The sequence below is a fragment of the Panthera tigris genome, chromosome D4 (assembly GCF_018350195.1).
Source record: "Panthera tigris isolate Pti1 chromosome D4, P.tigris_Pti1_mat1.1, whole genome shotgun sequence".
Taxonomy (NCBI): domain Eukaryota; kingdom Metazoa; phylum Chordata; class Mammalia; order Carnivora; family Felidae; genus Panthera; species Panthera tigris.
This window is the reverse complement of record NC_056672.1, coordinates 59,588,244-59,613,389: the sequence shown is the minus strand read 5'-3', so window position 1 is coordinate 59,613,389 and position 25,146 is coordinate 59,588,244. Positions and strand designations below refer to the sequence as shown.

General features: G+C 47.9%; 1 protein-coding gene and 1 non-coding gene across 5 annotated transcripts in view; both read right to left on the bottom strand.

The window, feature by feature from the left end:
- TMOD1 (tropomodulin 1) overlaps window positions 1–25,146 on the bottom strand; it is an 86,392-nt gene that overhangs the window by 54,780 nt on the left and 6,466 nt on the right. The window contains exons 1-2 of one of the 4 annotated variants that reach the window (XM_042963929.1): window positions 12,203–12,383; window positions 10,717–10,882 (exon numbers count right to left, since the gene is read on the bottom strand). In XM_042963929.1, the coding sequence (XP_042819863.1) occupies window positions 10,717–10,836 (120 nt within the window). In that variant the 5' untranslated portion in view covers window positions 10,837–10,882; window positions 12,203–12,383. Of the gene's footprint in view, window positions 1–10,716; window positions 10,883–12,202; window positions 12,384–25,146 lie in introns of those variants that run through there. The other 3 variants (XM_007089298.2, XM_042963930.1, XM_042963931.1) reach the window with 3 other exon arrangements.
- LOC122233311 lies at window positions 8,134–8,244 on the bottom strand. Its single transcript, XR_006210871.1, has one exon. It is a non-coding gene; the product is annotated as a U6 spliceosomal RNA (small nuclear RNA).

Below are 25,146 nucleotides of genomic sequence, written 5' to 3'. Positions count from 1 at the left end.
GGGCCAGCTGCGATGTATATTTGTCTTCTCTGCATCCCCAACACCAAGCACTGTGCGCTAAGAAAATGTACTCTGAATAGTCCAGAGTCATACAACACTCTGCTCCAGCTCGGGAACGATGGTATCGCCCATACACCCTTCGGGTCAACATCACACCTGCTGCCCCAAGCAGGGTTGGGGGTAGGGGGATACATGAGAGGTGCCAGGGTGGGGGTGTCCAGGATGGGGTTCACCCACTGACGGGGATTTTGGGAAATGCCAAACTGCCCTTTTTGTGATGTTTTCTTTAAGGGCCTGGATTTGGTTAATTTCCTGCCAACTTTTTTTTTTAATGTTTATTTATTTTTGAGAGAGACAGAGACAGAATGTGAGTGGGTTGGGACAGAGAGAGAGGGAGACACAGAATCTGAAACAGGCTCCAGGCTCTGAGCTGTCACACAGAGCCCGACGCGGGGCTCAAACTCACAAGCTGCGAGATCATGACCTGAGCTGAAGTCGGATGCTCAACCGACTGAGCCACCCAGGCGCCCCAATTTCCTGCCAACTTTTCTCACTCTGCCTCAGAGCCTTAGGCAGAGCAGGACATTAGGCCATCAAACTGGCAAACTCACAGTGACAGACTCCAAACAGTACCCAATATCATGTCTCCCCTTCTTTGGTAATAAAAGCACTCTACTCTTAGAGCTGAGCAGAAAGCCACTCGGATTAAAGACTACTTTTCCCAGGCCCCCTTGCAGGTAGGTTGATCCACAGAACTCAGCCCTGGTCCATGAGAAGGGTCTAACAGTGATTTCCAGTAACCTTCCTTAAAAGGCACTTACATAATGGCTTTTCTCCTTTCCTTTTTCTCCCCCTTCCCTCTATTCCGATGCCTTGTGTGCAGCTATCACGGCTGCCACCCCGGACTGTGAGGATGAAGACTACACCCCAGGGATGGCCAGAGACGAGCTGGATGGAATCTGGGACGCTGGGAAGTTTGGGGAGCTGAGTTCCATACCAGCCCTAAACTGCCCACTTCTGGACTTGTACTTGAGGGGTGAATAAACCACTGCTCAAGCAGTGTTATTTTGAGTCTCTTATACTCGTAGCCAAACTGCATCCTACCTGACAACCTAGATTCTCATCCCAGGGCTGTGAGGCCACAAGAAGTGTGCTGGTGCTCTCTGGCTTTGGATCCTCCTTCTCTAAAATGAAGTTCAAAAGCCCTATTAGCGTCATACTGCAGAATAAAGGTGTGAACTCCATACAGATAGAGCTTATTGCCAGGGAGTTCTATCATCATAGGGCATAATTGTTCATTTCCATTCAACCGAACAGGTACTGCATTATGGGGACACTCAGGATATCTGCATTTGATTGTGCAAGTTGTGCACTGCACAACTCCAAGGACATTATCTGCTTTCTGGTTTATGTGAACAACGTCTCCTGCAATGCACAACTTACACATCTGTACCTGGCTGCCCTACATCTGGTGGTACAATGTGGCTTCAAATTTAGGAAACCTAGATTCTAGTGGGCAAATCATATATTCAGTTTTGACAAACATTTGTCAAGCAGGTACTATGTGCCAGGTACTGGGTTAGGTGCTTTTCATATATCTAACCATATTTATATATATTTGTACGTACGTGTGTGTGTGTGTGTGTGTGTGTGTGTGTGTGTATAAACAGAAACAAAAGCCTGTCATATGAACAGAGCCTGAGTTGCAAACTAGGAAGCCTATAGTCCAAACAAATGCCAAAACTTGGGCTGGTTTGGTCTGTGCATTTAAATGTGGTATCAACATTTTAACTTGCACTTGAGGGAACTTGCACGTAAAAATTCAGATTTCCACCATTTCTTGAAAAATTAAATGATCTGGCCATATTGGGCTTTCCCTTCCACATTGGCAACAACTGATGGAGCTGAATGGCAAGTGCCCTTTAGTCAAACACAAAATGTCCTGTTTGCTTCTGTCCCCACTACCCCCTACTGTCACTGACACAGGTCAAGAATCAGTTACCATTCATCACTGACTGTGCTGTTACTTACCTTCCTGGAAGGTTAAGTGGCAAGTGAAAACTTTCTTCTGTCCACATCTCTTTCAAGAGTGGAAAAGTGGGGGCGCCTAGGTGGCTCAGTCAGTTAAGTGTGCGACTCTTGATTTCGGCTTAGATCATGGTCGTGCAGCTCTTGAAATTGAGTCCCACATTGGGTTCTGTGCTGATAGCACAGAGCCGGCTTGGGATTCTCTCTCTCTCTCTCTCTCTCTCTCTCTCTCTCTCTCTGCCCCTAGCCTGCTTGCTCTTTCTCTCTCAAAAATAAATAAACATTAAAAATAAGAGTGGAAAAGTAAAAGATGAACCAGGATGAAAAAGGTAAAGATGAACCATGTGCCTCAAGAAATTGGTGTATCTCCCTCCCTTCATGTATATTACCTATCTGATGTTGTGGGTGCTTGGTTTGCTGCCTCTCAAGCAGACAGTGTTCACAGAGTGGGAGAAATGGGGAAGAGACTAGAAGGCAGGGTTTAAACTTTATCTACTGTGATTTTTTTCTTTTTAAGGGTGATCTGAATAAAATAAGGTAAAATTTTTACTTTTGTTAAATGCAGATGATGGGAGCATAGGTATTGTCTGTACCTTCCTATGGGTTTTGAATGTTTCCCATTAAAAATGCCAAAAGAAAACTGCTCAGTGCCCTCAGTGTGGGGCAGGTGCAGTGCTGGGGGCTTGGTGGGAGGGCAGGGGAGGTTGGGAGAAATGGGAGGGTTTTGAACTGAGGAGTGAAGGGCTTCAGGACCACCAGGTCTCCTAGCAAAGAAGCAGGAGAAGAGGGACCAAGGAGAGAGGAGGGCTCTTCACAGAGGCTAGAGAGGGGTGTGGGGAGCTAGTCATGGGGCCAGAAGACAGAGCTTAGGGTGGGGACACACTGACACCTGGCCTCACTCACCCTCCCCCTGCCAGGCCCATCCTTGGTTCTGTGCATGGCCGGCAGTGTTTCTAAGGATGTGTGCCTATTTTTAGAGCAGAGATTTATTTCTTTCCATTTCAACTGTTTACTTCTGTCCTGGGCTTGCAATTCTGCTGGTTTGTGTTACAAGGGAGAACCATAGCCCTGTGGACCAAACTTGGCTGCTTCCTGCATGGCCAAGAGTGTCCTCTGGCTTACTGGGTGCCATTTGGGGCATGAGTAGGGAGGATTTTATGATTTTGTGGAGTCTGATGGGAAGTAGAGTGATGTGACAGGAAGTCCCAAGTTCTCATCCTAGGTCTGTGGCTGACTTGCTGTGTGACCTTGAATAAGACCTTTGTCCTCTTTGGGCTTCAGGGGGTTTCGTTGTTGTTTTTTCATCATTAAAATGTCAATATTACCACTTACCTCATAGGGTTGGTATGAGGAGTCAATGAAATGCATAAAGCACCAAGTGAATGAATGACATGTGTCCGGGAGGGACGCCATAAATGTGGGTTTCTTTCCCTGCATCATGTACCTTTATGCAAGGGGCGGGGGAGGGAGGGTTAGAGGGTTTCTAAGGGTCCTTCCAGCTCTGAGATTCCGCAGTTCGAAGTTTTCTCTTTCATCATTTCTTCCTGCAGTTCATGGCCCCTTGTTCTCAGAGCTCTTGATGCATATTGTGGACTAAGAGAAAGAGGTCTGCCTGAACTTGGCCTGTAGCCTACCAGTTGTGTGATTCTGGGCATCTATTTCTCTTCGTAGGATGGTTTCTTTTTTTTTTTTTTTAATTTTTTTTTTAACGTTTATTTATTTTTTGAGACAGAGAGAGACAGAGCATGAACGGGGGAGGAGCAGAGAGAGAGGGAGACACAGAATCTAAAGCAGGCTCCAGGCTCTGAGCTGCACAGAGCCCGACGCGGGGCTTGAACTCACGGACCGCGAGATCATGACCTGAGCCGAAGTCGGCCGTTTAACTGAGGCGCCCCATGTAGGATGGTTTCAACCCCAACCTTGAAGGACCAATCTCACAGGATCCTTGTAGCAATTTTATGAGATGATGCCCATAAAACACTTAGCACAGTTCCTGGCATGTAAAGAAGATCTCGCCTCAACGGAGAAAATAGCTATTATTACCATTATCATTACTATTATTATTTCGGGCCCTGCAGGGGGACTGTAGTTTTCCACTGTTGTTTCTGTGGCTATAACGTGCCATGGAGTCCCGATGGCTGACTTCAAAACCAACTCATAGAACTCGATTTCTTTATAAGGTTGGGATTAGCTCTACCAACTTCCCTCTTGCTAATATTTTAATCCCTTTACTGAGACACTTAAGAAAAAGTCTTCCTTTTCCCCAAAGCTTCATTATCAAAAAATATTTACAAATAAACTCTTTACCTTGATGGTAATTTTCTTTCTTTTTTTAAAGATTAGTATTGATGGAGAAACTAACACAACTTCAAAGGAAATCGTATTGGAAAAAACAACCTGCTGGTAACTCCCCCCTGTACCCCCTGGGCGGCCCCATCCCACATGTGCTCCTAGGAGGCTGTGGTTAACAGCACAGGCTAATGGCTCAGGACTGTGGGCTGGAATCCCAGCACTATCTGTGTTGTATCCTGGGCAGATTATTTCATCTCCCTGGGCCTCAGTTTCCCCATCTTTAAAATGATGCCCATGACGGATCCTCTCAGAGGAATGAAGGAGATCAGCTATGCAAAGCTCTGCCCATGGCACAACCAGGAGATGTTAGCCATCTATTGATCCCATAAGAGCTTGCACACTGGTCCTGGCACAAGTCACAGCGTGACCTGTCATTCTTGAATGTTTCTGTGTGTTGCCCATTTTCCCCACTGCCTGGTGCAAAGGTGATCTGAACCAAGGAGTTGGCTTGGCCTCAGAGCAGCATCCACTTAACTCCAGAGAGAGAGAGAAAGGGCAGATCTTCTTGGGGAATCAGTCAACAGTGGATACTTTTAGCACAAGGAGCATTCCTCTCCCGCGGGAGTCCGAGTGCAGCAATCTCATGATAAGCTCGAGTTTTTCCAGGCCGCAGAGTGAGAGATAGAAAGTTTCAGGGACTTTTTTTTTTTCTTCTTTTTTTCATGCGCACAAGCTTGGAACCCTCTGCTGCAAACAAAGCTGCCTTCCAACTCCGAGTACTCTACCCTGTCACGTGACACCGGGGCTTAACAATTGCATCACTGAAAACCTAACCCTCTGAAGCGTCAGCTGAATTCAGGTAACAAGATTGCCAGCAATAGCTCATAAAATCATAGCTGGTTAGAGCCGGAAGGGATGTCTGAAGGCACCTAGGCTGACTGCATCCCTTTCACAGATAGGGAAACTGAGCCCTGGAGAGGGAAAGCGCCTACCTAAGTTGGGAGCAGAGCCAGGACTGAACCTGGACCGCACTGCAGGTTGCATCCAGGAAGAAAGGAGGATGGTCTGCCATACAGCAGTCTCCCCAGTTACAAAACCAGAGCACATCTGTGGCTCAAACTATCTTCCTGAGACACCCATGAAGCTTCACAGGGGCTCTCAGAACCACGTCATGGCTCATCCACTGCCTAGATGTGGGACCTTAGGCGATTTACTTCACCTCTCAGTTTTCTCATCTGGAAAATGCCTGCATCACAGGATTATGATGATGGTTGGATGAATTAATATTTTCAAAGTGCCCAGAATGTTGCCTGTGCACAGAAATTGCCAGACAAGCATGTGTTAAACAGAAATGAAAACGCAAGCCATAGAGCGTGCAACAGACAGGGCAGTGGACCCGGGGCCTGGTCTGGTTCTGTTGGACATGTGACCTAGAGCAACCTCCTTCCCCTCTCTCGGTCAGCTCCTGCTCTGAAAGCTGGGGACATGGACTCTCCTGGTCCCTGTGCCCCTCCCAGGTGCCTGGCTCCGAGGCCTCTCCTGGTCTGCATACCTTTAGCCTCTCCCCATGCTGACCTCAGAACTCGGGCCAAGGGTGGGTGAAACCGAGCTGGAATGTTTGCACTCTCAGAAAGTAGGGAGGCCCCCTAGATCTCTTCAAAAGTCACACACTGACTTGCAAATCAGGTAACAGAGACATCTCCATGAAGGGGCCAATTGTGTGGCTGGGACAAAAAAAACCCACTGGCCTCTGTTACCTCCTATCCTCTTTCTGACTTCTCTTTCCTTGTCCTTGAACTTAGAGAGAAAGGGGTCTTTGAAAATGTCCATTTTGAAACCACAATGGTATGAGAATCACAGGTCTCTGATTGCTCAACCCTCCTCCAAATCCAAATGCGCATTTACTTTCCTCCTGCCAGAGTGGAAATTGTGTGAGCACCTGAAGCCTGCCTGGAATCTGAGTCTCCACGCCCTGGTCCCATGACCTAGGTAAGTTAGCTTTCTGGGTCCCGGGCTCTCCATCCTTCCAAGGGGCACCTACCTTCTTGTTGATCTTCTGGGCGGAGGGCTGGGGGAAGCTGGCTGTGTGAGAAGCACAGGGGCTCTGGGAATTTGCCGCTGAGGCCAAAGACTTTGAATTTGGGTGGGGTGACTGGCAGAACTCTTTGCCAGGTTAGAGATGAAACAGAGCTCCCAGCTGGGGCTCAAGCAGACCTTAGGGGCCACGCCCCCAGTTCTGAAAGGGCTTTTCTACCCACCCCCTCCCCTGCTCGGGTCTGATGTTTGGCTCTGACCCTTGGCATCACCTACCTGACTTGCAGACACAGCCTCATCTAACCCCATCTCCACCCGGGGGCTCAGAGCAACTCCAACAGCCAGAGAAGGCCGGAGGCAGCAGGCCTTGCAGGGCCTCTGGGAGCCTGCACTTCTCTGCCCCAGGAACAGAAACATTCTACAACACGGTGGGAAGTTGCAGAGAAAGGCAGAGCCCTTCCTTATCTTCAGAAAGGAACTCTCCCACCACCTGCTGGGCCTTCCACCTTTCCCCCATCTCACTGGCACCTGCTCTGGTCATTGGTTCTCAGAGCTCCTGGAACCAGCAAGCTCACCAAGTCACTGCCCCTCAAAGATTCCTCAGGCCTACGGAGAAAAGTCTAAACTCTTTGGCTGGCCCTGCAATCCCCCTCCCTCCACCATTATCCAGCCTAAACCTCCTTCCAAGTTCATCTAACCCCCTACACAAACTGCACTGAGATTCTAGTTACCATCCCCAATTACCTTCTGCATACGAGACTTTGCTCATGGCTTCCAATTGGCCTAAAGTTCTTTGTTCTTATTCTTGACTCAGAAAAACCCCAGGGCCCAATGCATCAATCATCTGCTCTGTGGAGCCTTCCGCCAGTAAGAACCAGTCCTTTCCCTGAGCTCCCTGTCTGGGTCCATTTAGGACATGTGTATCATGCCTGCACTCCCAGCCTGAGTGGGCTGAGCACTGAAGGGCAGAGTCCCTGCCAGGCTCCCGTGGTGGTGGCCAGCACAGGGCCTGGCACCTGACAGGTAACTAAGCCATGTTTACTGAGTTGACGAAAGTAGCTACACCCTCCTTTTGTTCTCACTTTTTAAAGCTGTTCATTCATATAATCCTATGTGACAGTGGTCTTGGATCAAATTACAACAGAATAATCTCACAGCAATAGAGCTGGAAGCTTGCTTATTCCTTGCCTAGAGCACTCGTTTCTCCCAAAGCCCAGGCTTCTGGGGAGCGGGGGTGCAGGGGAGGGAAGAGGAGACCTAAGCCTCTCGCACCAACACTTCCTCCCAGTCCTCTAGAGCAGTCTCATCAGAGGAACCGTCCGTGGCTGCACAAGGGGAAGTCATGAATAGCAAGAGAGCTCTGTCATTCTATGGGGCCTGGGACCCAGGGACCCCAGAGTAGGAATCTGGGTTTTCTAGAAATATGACATTTAATTGAATCTGGAGATAAGACGAGGTTATAAGCTCAGGGCAGCTTAGCCCTGAAGGGAACAACCAACTCCATCATTTCATGGCTGGGGGACACTGAGGCCTAGGGAAGGACAGCAACTAGCCCAAGGTCACACGGAGAGAAAGAGCCAGGGCCAGGGCTGGAACTGTGACATCTAACCTCTTGTGTTTCTCCTGCTAACCTACACTCACCCTACACTAGCTGTGATTACTTGAGGGCTAGTGAAATGGTATAGTAGTGTTCTTTTCTTTATGGATCACTGTTAAACCACAGTTGGACAATGACAGGTTTAAAAAAAAAAGGTGTGAAACATTCCACTATTTTTTTTTTTTAATACAGAATGTTTTACAAATGTGTGTGTCATCCTTACTCAGGGGCCACGCTAATCTTCTCTGGGTTATTCCAGTGTTAGTATATATATGTGCTGCTGAAGCAAGCACTGAAATGTTCCATTTTTTCTTGATGTTTATTTACTGAGAGAGAGAGAGAGAGAGAGAGAGAGAGAGAGAGAGAACACAAGCAAGGGACAGGCACAGAGAGAGGGAGAGAGAATCCCAAGCAGAGTCTGGGCTGTCAGTACAGAGTCCGATGTGGGGCTCAATCTCACAAACCATGAGATCATGATGTGAGCTGAGACCAAGAGTCAGAGGTTTAACCGACTGAGCCACCCAGGCACCCCTGAAATTTTTAGTTAAAAATATATATAAATATATGAAATGGAAAATTCAGTTAATTCAATACTATTCATCATCTACTTTCTCTGGGCTGAGCATTGACCTGGGTACTTGGGTGTAAATAGAGGACGAAGGCCCCTGTCTAGTAGGCCACCTGGGAATCCCTTTCTCTGCCCTGCTCGTGGCTTCGAGGTGGCTGGCCAAACCACAAGCTTGATCAGGGAGCCTCCTGCCGCTTGCTGCTGTCATCCTGACTGCAGAGGCAAATTCTGAGCATTAAACACACTCCTTAAATGTGCCAAGCATGAAATGCAATGATAAAAACATATTCCACAAGTGAAAGGGGCTCTTCTAATACTTGATTTCTCTGTTAACTCATTCCATGACACGTTTCCTACTACCCTAACACAACCAGCTGGATAGAATGGTGGAATTGGCTTTTGCAGACTTCATTACAGGGCCATCCAGGTAGCAGTACCTTGTAGAGCTGGGGCAAGGTTCTCCAGAAGATTGTATCTGGTCTGAAACAGCGTCCAATTATATGGTGCTGTTTCTCCCCTAGCCAGGATTCACAGGTCCAGGAATCAAGGGTAGAAATGGCAGTGGCACCCCTTACTATTACCGCTGGTGACCCACTGGCAAAATTTTTTCTTCCTGTTCCTGTGACCCTGTGCTCTTCTGGCCTAGAGGCCTTAGTTCCAAAGGGAGGAATGCTTCCACCAGGAGACACAACAATGACGCTGTTGGACTGGAAGTTAAGTCTGCCCCCCGGCCACTCTGGGCTCCTCATGCCACTGAATCAATAAGTGGAGAAGGAGTTTCTGTACTGGCTGGGGTGACTGATGTTGATTAGCAGGGGGGAACTGGACTACTGCTCCACAGCGGAGGTAAGGAAGCGTTTGCCTGCAATACAGAGATTACTTAGGGCCTTCTTACTGTTACCACGTCCTGTGATTGAAGTCAATGGAAAACTACAACAACCCAATCCAAGCAAGGCCGCTAACGGTCCAGACCCTTCAGGAATGAAGGTTTGAGTCATCCAACCAGGCAGAGAATCATGCCCAACTAGGTGCTTGCTAAAGGCAGAGGGAATACAGAAGGGGGAGTGGAAGAAGGTAGTTATAAATACCAGCTACAACCATGTGACCAGTTAGAGAAACAAGAACTAAAATTGTCACGAGTGTTTCCTCCTTATTTTGCTTTGAACGTGCATGTGTTAAGCAAATACCTTTGGTTTTTTTCCCTCTCTTATTCTCTTACAGTGTAACATAAGAGGTATTGATTTTATACTGTCGTATTTTAAGTATTGTTATTTTTATACCATAGTACTTAACTTTTGGGATGTCAAGGATGGAATCACTCAAAGACTTTAGCTCCTCTTCTAGGAGGTTGTACATGGAATAATTAGTTGTATCATGTTAGGCAGAATTATGACCTTGTTACTATCTTTATAAGGAGAGAAGTACTATTTAAGGAGAGGTGTATGGAGTTGCAAAGAGTAGACTGTGATAGTTAATTTTACGTGTCAACTTGACAGGGCAACGGGGTGCCCACATATTTGGTTAAACATTTTCCTGGGTATGCATGTAAGGATGTTTCTATATGACAGTAACATTTGAATTAGTAAACTTGTGTAAAACAGATTGCCTTCCCTAATTTGGGTGGGCCCCATCCAATCAGTTGAAGTTCTAAATGGAACAAAAAAACCCCTGACCCTCCCAAGAACAGGAGGGAATTTCCTGTGTCGAGCTGGGTAATTGATTTTTCTCCTGCCTGCAGACTCAAACTCAAACGTGGGCTCTTCCTGATGGGTCTTGAGCCTGCCGGCCTTCAGACTGAAACTATATCATCAGCTCTGCTGGTTCTCCAGGCCTTTGGACCCAGGCTGGAACCACATTGCCAGCCCTCCTGGACTTCCAGCTTGGTGCCTGCAGATCTTGGGACTTGTCAGCCTCTGTAATTGTGTGAGCCGATTCCTCATAATAAATCTCTTCCTATATGAATATACATCCTATTGATGCTGTCGTTCTAGAAAACCCTAAGCAACACACACACACACACACACACACACACACACACACACACACACCTGCAAGGGCAGTGTTATTCCAGTGTCATTGTCATCAAAGGAAACAGGAAGTGGTAGCTATAAGAAGTCTGCACCTGTCCCTCCCCACCAGGTGGTAAAGTTTGCTGCCCCTGTACCTGTGATGACTGTCCCCTTTAGTGCCTACTCACATCAGGGTCCAGCTCATCCAGCTCATTTTCCAGGGTCCTGAGTTCTTCCTCTGTTAGGGCTCTGAGGATTTCATCTTCATCCAGGTCACGGTATTTCTCTAGTTCTCTTCTGTATGACATTGTAAGAGAATGTGTGCTTGTCTTCTGAGTTTCTGGGATCTATGACCTGCCAGAAAGAGAAAAATCTTAGGAAGATCATTCTTGGATTTTCTCTCACAGACCAAATCAATGCTTGTCATTTATACGGTGGCTGGGCATGTTCTATGAATCATCAGGATGATAACTAGTAGAGTGGAATGCTGCACTAAGTTGGATTAATTCTCCAATAAAACTGTGCAAGGTAAAAACCCTGATGGCATGTGAATGAATATATTGTAACTGGTTGCATTGGCCCAGCCATTAATTCCGAATAAATAGGTGATTGGAAATGGCTTATGAGTGCCTGAAAACTCAACTCTTCTTCAAGCAGTTCAAATACTTTCTGTACAACCCTCCACCCTTCACCTCACGCCCTGATGGAAAACATGAATTCTGGAAGCTCTGCCAAAGCTGATTGTGTAAGGGAAGGGGTATCAACTCAACACCTGCTGCATGTGGGTCCTTCACCTGTAACATCTCAATTGATCCTCACAAAAAGCAGCCAGCAATAACAGTTAACTTTTACTGCCATATCCAAGCCCTACATTAAGCACTTTGCAAGGATTTTTTTTTCTTTTAAAAAATTTTTTATTTTAGAGACAGAGCGAGTGGGGGAGAAGGGCAGTGGAGGGGAGAGAGAGGTGGAGAGAGGAGGGGAGAGAGAGAGAATCTGAAGCATTGAGCCTGACATGGGGCTCGATCCCCAGACCCTGAGATCATGATCTGAGCTGAAATCAGGAGTCGGAGGCTCAACCAACTGAGCCACCCAGGTGCCCCAAGAATTTTCTAATTTAACCTCTGAGGTAGATATCTGCTGTTCTCCCCATTTTACAGATGAGGATATACAGCTCAGAGAGGTTGAGTGACTCGCACAAATCACACTACCAGGAAGTGCCAGAACCACCATTTGTATCCTGATATGCCTCAAGCCCTCTGTCCTCCCTCTTGGCTAAAACTGATAACAGGACAAGCCTAGCTCCCATATCACCTCCTCTGTGAAGCCTCAGTGTCCCCTCACTGAGCAAAGCTCATCATGGCCCTAGCGCTGGGTCTGTACCTCTCCACTCAGCTCACATCCATCTTCCGTGGCTTCCCCAGGGGCAGGGTCTCAGTTTGCTGCATCCCCCCCTCTCCCCAAGGCCCAAGTCAGGGCCACACAAACAACAGAATGTTTTGTTTTGTTTTATTGAAATGAACCTGATTCCAGTTCTACCTGCCTTTATTTACCCCATCAGACAGCCCTAAGGAGACCCTACAGCCCTAAGGAGACCCTAGGCTCTTCTCCTCTTGGAAAATGTCAGCTTGCTGCAGAAGGTGCTAGCATCTCTATGTTCAAGCCTGTTCTTACCTGTCCTACATAAGCTGAGCTGTTAACCCTCTTTTCTGAAGCTGATGGGCTAAAAAGTGAGGCAGGAGCTCGGGGCTTCCTTAGACTCTGCAGAATGGAATATACTACTGTGTCCAGGATTGGTGTTATGGGTTGAATCGTGTGCTCCCCAGTTCATATGTTGAAGTTCTAGCCCCCAGTACGTCCATACGCCAGCACCACACTGCAAGGAAGAATGTGATGTGACTTGGAAATAGAGTCCTTGCAGATATAATTAGTTAAGTTATACTAGAGAAGCGTGAGCTCCCGATGCATCATGACTGGTGTCCTCATGAAAAGTGGAAATTTGGATGGACACACACGCAGGAAGAACACCATGTGAGAGTGAAGATAGAGATCAGGGTGATGCTTCCAATGAACCAAGGAACGCCAAAGGCTGCCAGAGAACCACCAGAAGAGGAGGGAGAGGTCTGCAATGGACCCTCACAGCTTTGGAAGGAACCAACCATGCTGACACCTGGATCTTGGATTTTTAGCCTCCAGAAATTTGAGACAACAAATTTGTGTTGTTTAGGCCACTCAGTTTGTGGGATTTTGTTACAGTAGCCCCAGCAAACAAATACAACCAGTATCTCCTTTGTCACAGCAATTTTTGTTTTTAGACCCCTACGCAAACACACACACACACACACACACACACGCACGCACGCACACACACGCACGCACACACACGCACACACAGCATGGCTCATCCATGAAATGACTGATGGGATTTTCCAGGGTAGAGAGAAATGAAAGCCAGGAAAAGACAACCAATGAACCAATCAAAAGCTGGAATAGTTGTTAACTAAGAACAATTCGTGTACTTAAATGAAAATCAAAGTTCGCTAAGCTGACAGATAAAGCCTCCATTTCAGAAAGGAGAGATATGTGTTATTAATGTAAGTTTGTACACATGTGAGCATATTTGTAGGAGAAATATGACAGCTGGCCTGATAAGAAAGGACTTGATTTCCAAATACAGAAAATCCCAATGCCATCCTTTCCTCTAAGAATGGATTGGATTAGCCTGATGTCTTCCTTTGCCCAGACCCCAATGCAATGTTCAGACCATAAATGGGTCCCCCTTGATTCATTTCTATTTACTTCCAAAGAAAGCACAAGCAGCTGACAATGCTCTGGTATAGATGGAAAAAAAAAAAACCTTCGTGAATGTTCTCAGAGAATAACCTAATTTGGCTTTTCTTGAGTGGAGCCAGGAGAGGATCTATGGCTGAAAGGGACCCTAGTGAAGGGTTCAGAGGCTTCCAGAACTAACTCACAGAGACACCTTTGAACTAGCTGCAAAACACGTTTTTTTTGGCTCTCAAACAGATTTTGTGTCATACAAAGTTCCACAGGATTTGAGACCACAGGATTTCTCAGAAATTTTGGTATGCTTCCACACATTGGGTGTCTCCAGGAGAAACAGGTAATAAGCAGAATTTTCCTGGTCTTTGACCATGAAACCATGTGTCTGAGGAACTGCTCCTGGGATTGGGATCCCATGAAACAAAGTTTGGGTAACAGCCCTAGCCTCACCTCTGGGCCACTCAGACTCACACAAGAAGGGACTTGGGGACAGGATGAGCTGGGACAAGTTTGGGACCCTGGGAGCTTCCCAGTTTGCCAGCTGACCCATTTCCTAGATGATATGCACTATAATCCTTAGAAAAAAGTCATGGACGGAGCCTGGAGAAGGGATGAGTCAGGACAAGGGAGAGTAGGAAAAGGAGCCATGAAGGAGCAAGAAGAGAGAAGTAGGTGGCGACCATGGGGCCCGCTGAAGAGGGACGGGTTGGGTGGCAGGCCACCTCCAGAGATGCCACCCTGCGGGGTGCAATCATTAACTTTCCTGAAGGAGCCTCCCTCTTAGTGCACACAGGGAAGGGAAGTTAATGTTCCACTTGCACACTCCAAGGTGCTGTTGAATTCAACATCCTTTTTCAGAGGACTTAAAGGCCCTTTCTAATGTCAAGTGTCCTGTGAATATTACGGGGTGATGAGGCATTACATGAAATAAGCTGAGAGGAACAGAGGACTCCTAAGGTAAACTATGAAGCTGTCAGCTTCAAGCCACACTCACCCACTTGGCTCCCAGAAATGGCTTCTCCAAAGCAAGATTCTCCTCCTAATGTCAGTGATGTGGGGAGCTGGAGGTGGGGAAGGGCAGGGTAAGAGGGAGGGGAAAACCACGTTCACAGAGCCCACTGTAAGCTCCGCTTTAAAATACGGCTGGAAGAGATGGTATTTCTAGCTGTTAATAAAAGGCCTCCATTTCCTAATAAAAGAGATATTACTGATGGACAAAGGGCTGAGATTCATAAGACTCTGGTTGCAGTCCTAGTTGTGGCGCTAACTCCCCAGGTGACCCTTGCTGAGTTCCTTCCTCCCTTCCTCTGGGTCTCTGTTTGCTCATCTGCAAAATGAGCATAAGCGGACTGCAGACTGGGAAATTCTGCTGGTAACCTATCCCTCTTGGAGACATCCAAACATTGGATCAGATGGGCGGTCTTTAAACTGTGTTCAGGGAGAGCTCAGGCCTCTCCAGGGCCCCTGCTGGGGGTTAAGTAGGAAAGGCTAAGTGAGGGGGCTCACCCTGGTTTTGCCTGATTTATTTGGGGCTCCATATCAGACTTCCCTTAAAGAAAGGATTCAGCTACTAAAATAAAAAGTTGACCATCACTCTGTACAGTGAGAGGGTAACCGTACTCGTTCACTCCACAGGGTGTGAGGATTAAGCGGACACAAGCAGAGAAGGTGCAAAGTCTGGGACTGCTGTGTGGTCAATGCAGGCTCAGCATACTAGTCATTATTATGAGGCTGCTGCTGTCCCTGCCGCTCCTGCCGGGGTCACCTTCCCATCCCCCTCCTGCTCCCCCATGCACTGTCATCAGACTGTAACTCCCCTAAGATAATGACATATGTCTTATTTGTCTTAATGTCCCGATTGCCTAGCCCTGTGCCCGGTAAGTGTGCTAGTAGAGAATGAGCCCATCTGGGTTTGGGTCTAGTGCCCTTGGGCCTTTGGGCAAGTCCCTTCTCTTCTTGGATCCTTTGTTTTCCCATCTTTAAAACGGAAAGATGGGACCAGGTCTCAGAGGATTCGGAACCCAAGAGGGGAGGGGCCGGCAGGAAGGGGGGTGATGAAGCCCCCAGAATGGCCCACCTGAAGCACCTCTGTTACCTGCTTTATAAATTGAATCTTCAGTAAGAGTCAGTGAGAAAAATAAAAGGGCAGCTCAAACTTAAAACACATTGAAAAACTTAATTCTTCCAAATCTAGTGTATATATTACTCTGGCAGCACATCTGGCCACCCTGCTTCTCAACGGCAGAAGCCTTAAACCACTGCTCCACATGAAAAAAATAGACTTTACAGGCTGTGCCAGGAAATACAACTAAGCAGGTTGGATAGTAGAAAAATAGTGGGTCAAGGGCTGAGGCCATCCATCAGGAAGCGTCAGAAATGAAAGCTCTGAGGCGGGGAAGTTCCTGGAGTACCAAATGCACTTTTAAATCTTTCATGGGAAGTGGGTCCAGTCACTTCTGCTAATGGCTTTTCCAGCATCCGTCCCCGTGGGAAAACTCTGGAAAGAGGCGCTGGAGCAGGATCTTGATTTATGGACTGCACTTCCCTGAGGTCAGGAGGGCGGGGCCTCAAGTTCAGAGGAATATTTTCCAGTTATACCGTCTTCTTGTTCCAGCCACAGTGAACATCTCCATGATAGGTGAAGAAAGGGTGATTTACAAAGTTGAGTCTTCACACCCCATCTTTTCATGTCCTTCTCTTTTGGAAGACACTTTGATCAAAGAGATTTTAAGCCACTATCCCTCATCACTGAAGCCTGCACCTCTCTCTCCCCTTGGCCTCAGGGACACAAGCACCTGAGAGGTCCCCTGTTCCTCTTGAGAGAGCTGATTCCACTGCTCTCCTTCATGAGGCACTCTGCTACATGAGGGCAGCCATGCTTTATATCATGTGACACCTCCCCGCAGCTGATTGGACAAAGTGGGTGCCTGTCTCAAGGGCAACAAACTGATTGGCTAGTCAATGACCCATGAGGTGGGTTGGAACAAAAAAGAAGATGATGAGTTGGGTGAATGAGCTTTTATTTCCTGCCATTTGTATTAATTCCTGGGATTGTCTTAACAAAGTACCACAAACTGACTGGCTTAAATAACAGAAATGTTTATCTCCCTGTTCTGAAGGCTAAAAATTCAAAATCTAGGTGTTGGCAGAGATGGCTCCTTCTGAAGGCTCTGTGGGAGTATCCATTCCATGTCTCTCCCCTAGCTCTGGGAGCCTCAGGCATTCCTAGCCTTGAGGATGGTCTCCCTGTTCTGTACATGTCTGTGTCCACATGTTCCCTTGATATAAGAACACCAATCATATTGGATTCGGACCTGCCCTCATGTCCTTATGTCAACTTGATCATCAGCAAAGACCCTATTTCCAAATAATGTCCTATTCACAGGTGTGAGTTTTGGGAGGATACAATCCAAGCCACAACAGCACTCAACTGGGACATAAGGAGAAAGTGAGGCAGGTGGCAGGGGAAGCTGCGGGTGAGGAGAGGACACCACCATGAGCACATGGAAGCTGAGGCCGTGAGGGAAGAGACATTTGGGGGAGTAAGAGTCCTCAGAGGAGGGTGAATTCACAGGAATGAGAGAGAGGTGGAGAACGCCATGTCCCTGAAAGTGCCCGGCTCCCTCAGGCCTGGATTGCTGTCGCTGGATTCTCATGAGACCCCCCCCCCACCCCGATCCTCCCACAATCCTTTGGAGGACCACTCTCTCTCCCACACACTCCCCTCACTGCACTCAGGCGTCTTGAATGAACCCTTCTTCTTGTAGTTCCACAAGAGCAAGAGCTCAGACTCTACTCTCAGTTTCCCTCCTTCCTTTCCGCCCCTGCTTCTCAGTCTCCCTGATGAGGCTTTCTCCTTAGCCCACCCATCCCAGGGGTTCTGCCTTCTTCTCACGTCTCACGCTTCCCCTGGGGCTTCTCATCTTCTCCTGTGTGGGGTTGGTTACCAGCGATAAGCTGATGACTCTCAGCCAGTCTCTGCAGCCCAGGCTCCTGCCAGGCACTTCTGGAGTCCCCCTGCCTCACCACCACCACCTTCTTCTCCCCTGGGGGACCGCACCTGCACCTGTGCAGCCTGTCAGCAGGGGGCCAGCCTGCACACTCCCTTCCTACTCCCCTCACTCTGGGAAGTCCCCATGCCTGCCGGCCTCTCCCTTTTCCTCTCTTATTTTTTACACATTACATTTTTTTTTGAAATTGTGATAAAATGCACATAACCTAAAACGTGTTAACCGTAAATAGGTTACCATTTTAACCTATTTTAAGTAAACAGTTAAGCACAGCCACACTGTGCACCATCACCACCGTCCAGCTCCAGAACACGCGCATCTTCCCAAACCGAAACTGTCCCCATTAAGCACAAACTCCTCATTCTGCCCTCTGGTCCACCCCAGGCCCTGGCAGCCGCCACCCTATTTCTGTCCTGAGGAATGTGACTAGGTACTTCACCCAATTGGAGTCATACTCTAGTTGTCCTTTGTGACTAGAAGCCTACCTCTCTCACATCCTGTCTGTCCCCTCTCTCCCTTCCTATGGGGCTTGCCTTTTTAAAATCTATGCTATCACCACGGCCCCCCAAGCCTGTCTCCCTGCCTCAGTTCCCCTACTTTCCTGTCCACACCCAACTCAGCCTCTAAATGATCTTTATGAAAAGCAGATGTGATGCTGCTCCCTAGCTGAAAGCCACCTTCAGTAGCCCCCATTATGACAGATAGCAAACTCTGGCCTGGAGTTCGAGGCCATGGGAGAGCTGGTGGCCTGTGGGCCTCCTCCGCTTTTGATCCAGCCCAGGCCTTCCCTTTCTGGCTCTGCCAGACCACTCACCCCAGGCACCCCTGACATTTCAGGCCTCCGGGATGTCCTCTCAGCCTTGAGTAGCCTCTCCCAGCCCCTACGCTCTTGGAAGCCCTGCTAAGTCCTGGAGGCACAGCCTCTCCAGAGAGCAAAGCATCCCCCCCTCATTACTAGAGTAGCTGGCCTCTCCCTGCATTGAGGAAGCAGTGCTGCCCTGCCTAGTGGGGAACTCTGTGCTCCCACACCCCTCAACTCCCCCCCCCGCCCCCTGCTGGCTGGGACAGGGGTGGGGGGGTGGGGGGAGGAAGGGGGAGCACCCTCTGACCAGCTCTGCATCTCAGCATGCAGCTGTGACCTAGCTCAGGGTGAGGGTGCCATCAGTGCAGGTCAGTCAGGGATACAGGCCTGGGGACAAGCGAATTCCATCCCAGGCCAGTGACCCACAAGGGGAGAAAGCCAACCAACCCTCAATCAGTGCGGGGTGGGGACTGCCAGGTAGGGTGTGGTGGGGTCAACCAGCAGGTAATGGAAGCTGTGGGGGGTTTAATTTCTTCAATGGTTAGGTTTAAAAGAGGGTCGTAGAATGGGATGCAATAATCACGCCAATAACCACGCAATATGCAGAGACATTTGCAGCTCATAAAACCTCAGCCACTTCATGCCTGCAGTTCTGTGTCCCCTGCAGGGCAAGAAGTGAGTGCTTTGGGGCATGCTGTCACCTGTGATGAGATCCAGTCAGAGAGCAGCCTGAGGCCCACATCCCCTGCCATCTTGCTTCCCCAGGGAGCGCCTGCATGACGCTTAACCCCTCACCCTGCCCTGCCTCGAGATCCTCCCAGGCAGGACTGGCTCCCGAATTTGCTGGGTCTGGGTCTGGTGTAAAATAAGACTATAGGGTCCTCTGTTCAAAATCAGGGAAAAAGTGTCATTAAAGGTACCAAGATACAAAGCTTTGCTTTTTTCTCATAGCTTCGCTTTTGATCTGTCATAGTGTTTTCTTACTTATTATTTAATGTCTTGATCACACAGGTGCCCGTGTGCTGTGACACAAAAAGCGGGCACACCAAGTCCGCTAGCTGCCAATTCCCTCCCCTGCCTGAAGCAGAACACACACACCCTGCCCTGATGAGGGGCCAGACAGTTGAGCCAGGCATCTCCCTTTCCCACAGTTGGGCCACTGCCCCAACACACAGAAATGGGCTATCTGAGGGCATCCGACCTCTGTGTTAGGACACTAGGTGCCTGGACCCGGGGTGGACAAGAGCCTTGTCCTGCAGAATTGCCAGCTGAAGGCACTAGAGATCCCCAGTGGTAGCTGGGCAGGGGGAGTAGGGGGAGACTGGCGGGATCTGGGAGCACCAGGAGGTGAGGCAGCTGGAGTCTAAGAACCTGTCCTCAGGAAGCAGAGAGGCAGCAGGAGGTGGGACCTTGTTGGGGCCAAGGCTCCAAGCCCTGGTGTATGCTCTGTTGGCCATGGGACTTCACGTAAAAATCCAAATCCAAAGATAAATTTAAGAATTTCAAGAGAGTAACTGCATAGCCTACAACCTGTTCCCAGCCCACTTCCCAGGACACATACCCTGAAGGCCCCAGGGCCAGACTCGGCCTTGTCTTCCCTGGGCCGGGCCTTTCCTTCCTCCTTAGTAGCTTCCAACCCATGAGAATCTCCAGTCCCTGAGGTCCACAGGAAGCTGGGGCCACTGTACAATGGCAGAAGGAGCATCTGGATGGGAGTCAGGGGATCTGGTTACAAGTCCTATTGGTTGAGGACTTGCAGTGTGACCTTGGGCAAGCTGCTATACCTCTCTGGAGCTGAGTTTCTACAACCCAATTCACTTATTTACTGAGAACCTAGTATGGGCAGGACATGGTGCCCCTTTGTGGCACAGACAGAAATTGTTATTTCCTGGCCCTCAAGAAAATTATCATTAAGTTGGGATGATAACAGTCACACAGAAATTCCTGGGGTGGTGTCACACACATGGTCTCTTCCTCCACCACCAGGGGCTACAAGCTAGGCCATGAGCCCCGCTTTACAGATGAGGCCTCCTCTCTGGTCAGTCTGGTGAAAGGCAAAGCTTGGACTACGGGTCATGCAGACTAAAACCCCTGCCTTGCTCTGAGATTCACGGATTTGTTTTTATAGTGAAGGCACAACATTCACCTCACAAGGGGTGCTATACAGAGGAAATGAGATAAAGGATGATGCAGTTCAGATTCCTGGTTTCCTTCCCCTCTTCCCAGTCCCACAATGCCTGGGGCCCAGCAAGCCAACCCCATAAGCACTAGGTCGGTGGACATAGCTGAGCAGCCACGAAAAAGACTTAGTGGTTCTCAAATGACTGTTGACCCAGGGTAAGTCAACAGTGTGGGGCCTCCCAAATCATGGTGGGATCTCAGTTGAATTAATCAAAGGACAGTGACCAAAGCAAGGCAATGGTGGTTTTGCTTGGCCTCCTGTGGGAACTCAGCTCTGGGCCCCCACTCTTTCACTTGGGGGGGGGTACTTTTTTCTTTTTTTCTTAAGGCATTGGTTTTATATACAGTCAAGTGTACAAGTCTTGAGAGTATAGCTCCCTGAATTTTCCATGTCTACACCTGTGTAAACGCCACTCAGATGAAGACACAGGACATTTCCAGCACACGAGAATGCTCTTATACTTCCTCCCATCCATCTCCCTCAAAGGTAACTACTACTGTGACTTTTACAACCACAGATTAGCTTTAACTGCTTTTGAACATCATGTAAATGAAAACACACAGTGAGTCTGTTCTTGTGTCTGTCTTCTTCTTCTTCCTTTTTTTTTTTTTTTTTTGGTCTATTTATTTTTTGAGAGACAGAGAGCAGGGGAGGGGCAGAGAGAGAGGGACAGAGAGAATCCCTAGCAGGCTCCACACTGTCAGCACAGAGCCCAATGCAGGGCTCGATCTCACAAACCGTGAGATCAAGACCTGAGCCGAAACCAAGAGCCTGACACTTAACCGACTGAGCCACCCCGGGCGCCAGTGTCTGGCTTCTTTCACTCAACATTTCATCTGTGAGATTCATCTGTGTTGTGTTTTAGCAGCAGTTCATTCTTTTTCACTGATGGAGATAGTATTCCATTAAATAAACTATATAATTTATTTATCTACTCTACTGCTAATGAACATTTAAATTATTTCTAGTATTTGGTAACTATAAATAGGGCTACACATGTCTTCGGTAGAAACAATCTCTTATTTCTCTTGGGTACATCCCTGGAGTAGAATTGCCAGCTCACGGAGTAAGAGTACATTTAGTTTCAGTAGACATTGTCAAACAGTTTCTCCCAAAGCGATTGCACAATTTTACATTTCCACAAGTGATGTATGAGAGTTCCAGTTGCTCTGCAAACTTGTCATCTCTTGCTATGGTCAGTACTTTTCATTTTAGCCACGGTGGTGGGTGGTAGTCGTACCTCATTGTGCACTTCCCTGATCGCTAATGATGCTGAGTACATTTCATGCGTTTATTGGCCATGTGAGTGACCTCTTTTGTGAACTGGACCTTCTCTCACGAGTGGCACTAAGTCCAGAGAAGGGGAGCAGGGGGACCATGTGAAGAACAGTTGAAGGACCCTGGAAGACATGGTCATACTCTTCAAACCTGCAGGGCACTGACAGGGAAGGAGCAACAGATGTGGTCTGTGGGTCCCCAGCATGCAGAAAACATAGATTACCGAGATGACCAGGACATGGATTTACAGTCTGCGTAAGGAACTTTCTAACAGTAAAAAAATGCACAAAGATACTCTGGGCTGATTCTGGAGCTGGTGGGGAGGGTTACAACAGGCACGTGAGCAGGGATGACACAGTCCCAGATGAGACCTTCCAGAGACGGCTGAGATCCCGATTGATGGTGGTGGTTGGGGGAGTTGAAAGATGAGATTTAAGGCTTGATTCTATTATGAAAGATGCTCGGGGCCATTGGGTGGGGAGGATGGGGACTCAGAGACCAGCTATCTTTAAAAGACTTGTTTTTTTGGCCCGTTTGCTTTTATTTTCCCCAGCTGATCTCATCCTCTTAGTCATACAGGAAAGCACCTGCTGAAAAAGCAGGGAAACTAAACACAGTGTTTGACTTTGCCTCTTTCTGCAGTTGCTACGAGCCCCGTCCCAGGACACAGTGGGCTTCAAAGGTCTACATGTGAGTCAAAATTGGCCAATGGTTTGAATTAGAAAGGCCACGTGCATGTGTGTGCATGCACCAGGGTGTATTTCATTTTGCGTCTCTTGAGGTCATCAGTATCTGAGTCACCGCACAAATCACTGTAAGCAACAGTGTTCCAGGAAAGGGCTCTGACACCATCTCCCGACCATAGTCGGCCTGCAGACCATGTCATAGTCCGCTCGGTGGCTCCTTCTCCCCACCTCGCTGCAATGCCCCTGGTTTGAGCCACCGTGAGTTCTCACCGGGCCCAGCCTCTTCCAGGTCATCTTTCTCCCGGTTGGAAAGGGTCAGGCAAGACAAATACCTTCATACAAATGGGAGAGGCCATCGGGAACATCGTCTTACTGCACCCTCTGCCCCCAAGACTGGAAGCTACTTGAGGGCAAGCCTCTCTCTCCCCCACCGTCCAACAGGAAGCCTGCACCTCTCAGGTGCTGATGGCAGGTCTGTTAAGTAAATGAGTGAATGCCTAGCATTATTACTGGCTTTGACAAAGCAAAAGCACTGGTAGAATAAAAATTAGAAGCCTGTGGACTTCACTCCTCTCCTCATTCTCCATTTTACAAACACAGCTTGTCACCTTGCCTTACAGCAGGTGTTAACGTAAGCTTATGAAGCTCGTCTTTGTATTTACTGAAAAACCAATATGAAAATTAGCATCAACAACGCCAAAAGGCAAATGGGGGAATTATTTGCTGCACATTGAACAAAGGGATAATTTATTTAGCAGAGTCTTACCAAAACACTAAACCAAACCAGAAACAAACACAAAACCAGTCCAGTGAAAATGTAGAATGAGGAAAGGAACAGGCAATTCACATAAAAATACGAATGGCTAAAAAGCTCACTCATAATCATGTAAAGGTAAATTGAGAAGCGAGCCATCAGTTCTCATCTATCACACCGACAATGATGCAAAGGCCTGAGAATTCCCAGTGTTCACAAGACGTGGGGGAGACGGGCACTGTCACATACAACAGAAGCACACATTGGTTTACCCTCCTTCAAGGCAAGTTAAGCCCTATCTACCCAACTGCACACGCCCTTTGACTCAGCAAGTCCACTTCTAGGAACTCATCCCACTCGTTGACTCCCTGAATTGTACAAAGATACATGTACAAACCATCTGATTATTATCTGTATTAGCAAAACACTGGGAACCACATGAAAGTTCATCCATGGGGCTTCGGCTACACAAGTTCTAATGCAGACAAACAGTGGAATGCTGTTAACCCACCCTCGGGGCTATTACTGCCCTCTACGTCACTGTACCTTATAATAGCAAGTGTTATTCTGTACATACTGCATAACGGGCGTGGTGATAAGCTCTTTATATAGATCATGTCGTGCAATCTTAATAACTGTGAAGCAGATACTTTTTAATCCCCGTTTTACAGATGAAGAAACGAAACTGCAGTAATCTGGCTGTATTAATTTCCCAGGGCTGCCATACAAATGACCACAAACTGGATGGCTTAAAACAGCATAAATTTACTCTGTTGCAACTCAGGATGTCAAAAATTGGGAATCAAGTGTCAGCAGGGCTGGTTCCTTTTGGAGGCTTGGAAGGAGAATCTGTTGTCCCATGCCTCTCTCCTAGCTTCTGGTGATGCCAATATCCCTTGGCATTCCTAGGCATGTACCTACATCACTGACTCTGCCGTCACAGACCCTCCTTCCCTGTGTATGTCCACTCCTCATCTTATGAAGACACCAGTCATTGGATTTAGCGCCCACCCTAACCCAGTAAGGCCTCATCTTAACTAAATACATCTGCAAGGACCCTATTTCCATATAAGGTCACATTCTGAGGTTCCAGGTGGATGTGATTTTGGGGGGACACTATGTAACTTAATACAGTGGCCAAGGACACAGAGCTAGTAAGTAGTAGAGCCCGGATTTGAGTCCAGACAAGATTCAATTGGACTATATTCATCATCACTACTCCATGCTGCTTTCCCATAATAGCTCACACTTGTGTAATGCCAACAATATCCCAGGTACTGTCTTAAATGTTCACATATAATAACTAATTTAGTCCCCACAACAACTCCCTTTACAAAAAGAAAAACTGAGGTACAGAGCATTTAAAATTACCTGAATTTACATAGCCAGTAACAGGCAGAACTTTGATTTGAACCTAGGGAGGTGGTCTCCAGAGTCTATGTGGTTTTTTTTTTTTAAGTTTATGTATTTACTTTGAGAAACAGAGAGAGAGAGAGGCAGAGAGAGGAAGGGAAAGCATCCTAAGCAGGCTCTGCATTGTCAACACAGAGCCTGATGCGGAGCTTGAACTCATGAACTGTGAGGTCATGACCTGAGCTGAAATCAAGAGTTGGATGCTTAACAGACTCAGCTACCCAGGTGCCCCCAGACTCCATGTTCATAAGCACTATGCTAAACTGCCTTCCACTGAGTATTCCAATGTGACATACACTCTCAGAAGACATACACTCTCAGAAGACCCCATTCTCTCTCCTGAAAGGCTGGCGTTCTTTTCATTAGACACCAACCGTCCCCCAGTTCATCTCGTCTCCCTTCCCCCTTGGCTGTCGTGATTCATCCCAGAGCTGACTTGGGTGTTCAAAACAGTTGCCATCTCAGCCAAGATGCTGGCTGAATTTCCTCTCCTTATTCTGTGTTGGGCATTCTTAACCTGGGCTTCCAAGTGGCCTTCAAGGGAACCCAGTGGCTCGCTGAGGTGACAGGCAAACTACAGGGCAGAGTGCATTCTTTCTGCTGGAACAAGGCCCTCGGGTCCCATCAGATTCTCAGCGTTTCACGATCCTGATTTTCAAGCCTGCCCTGTCTTTTTAAAACTTCTGTTCTTACCAGTTATGTTGCCTGT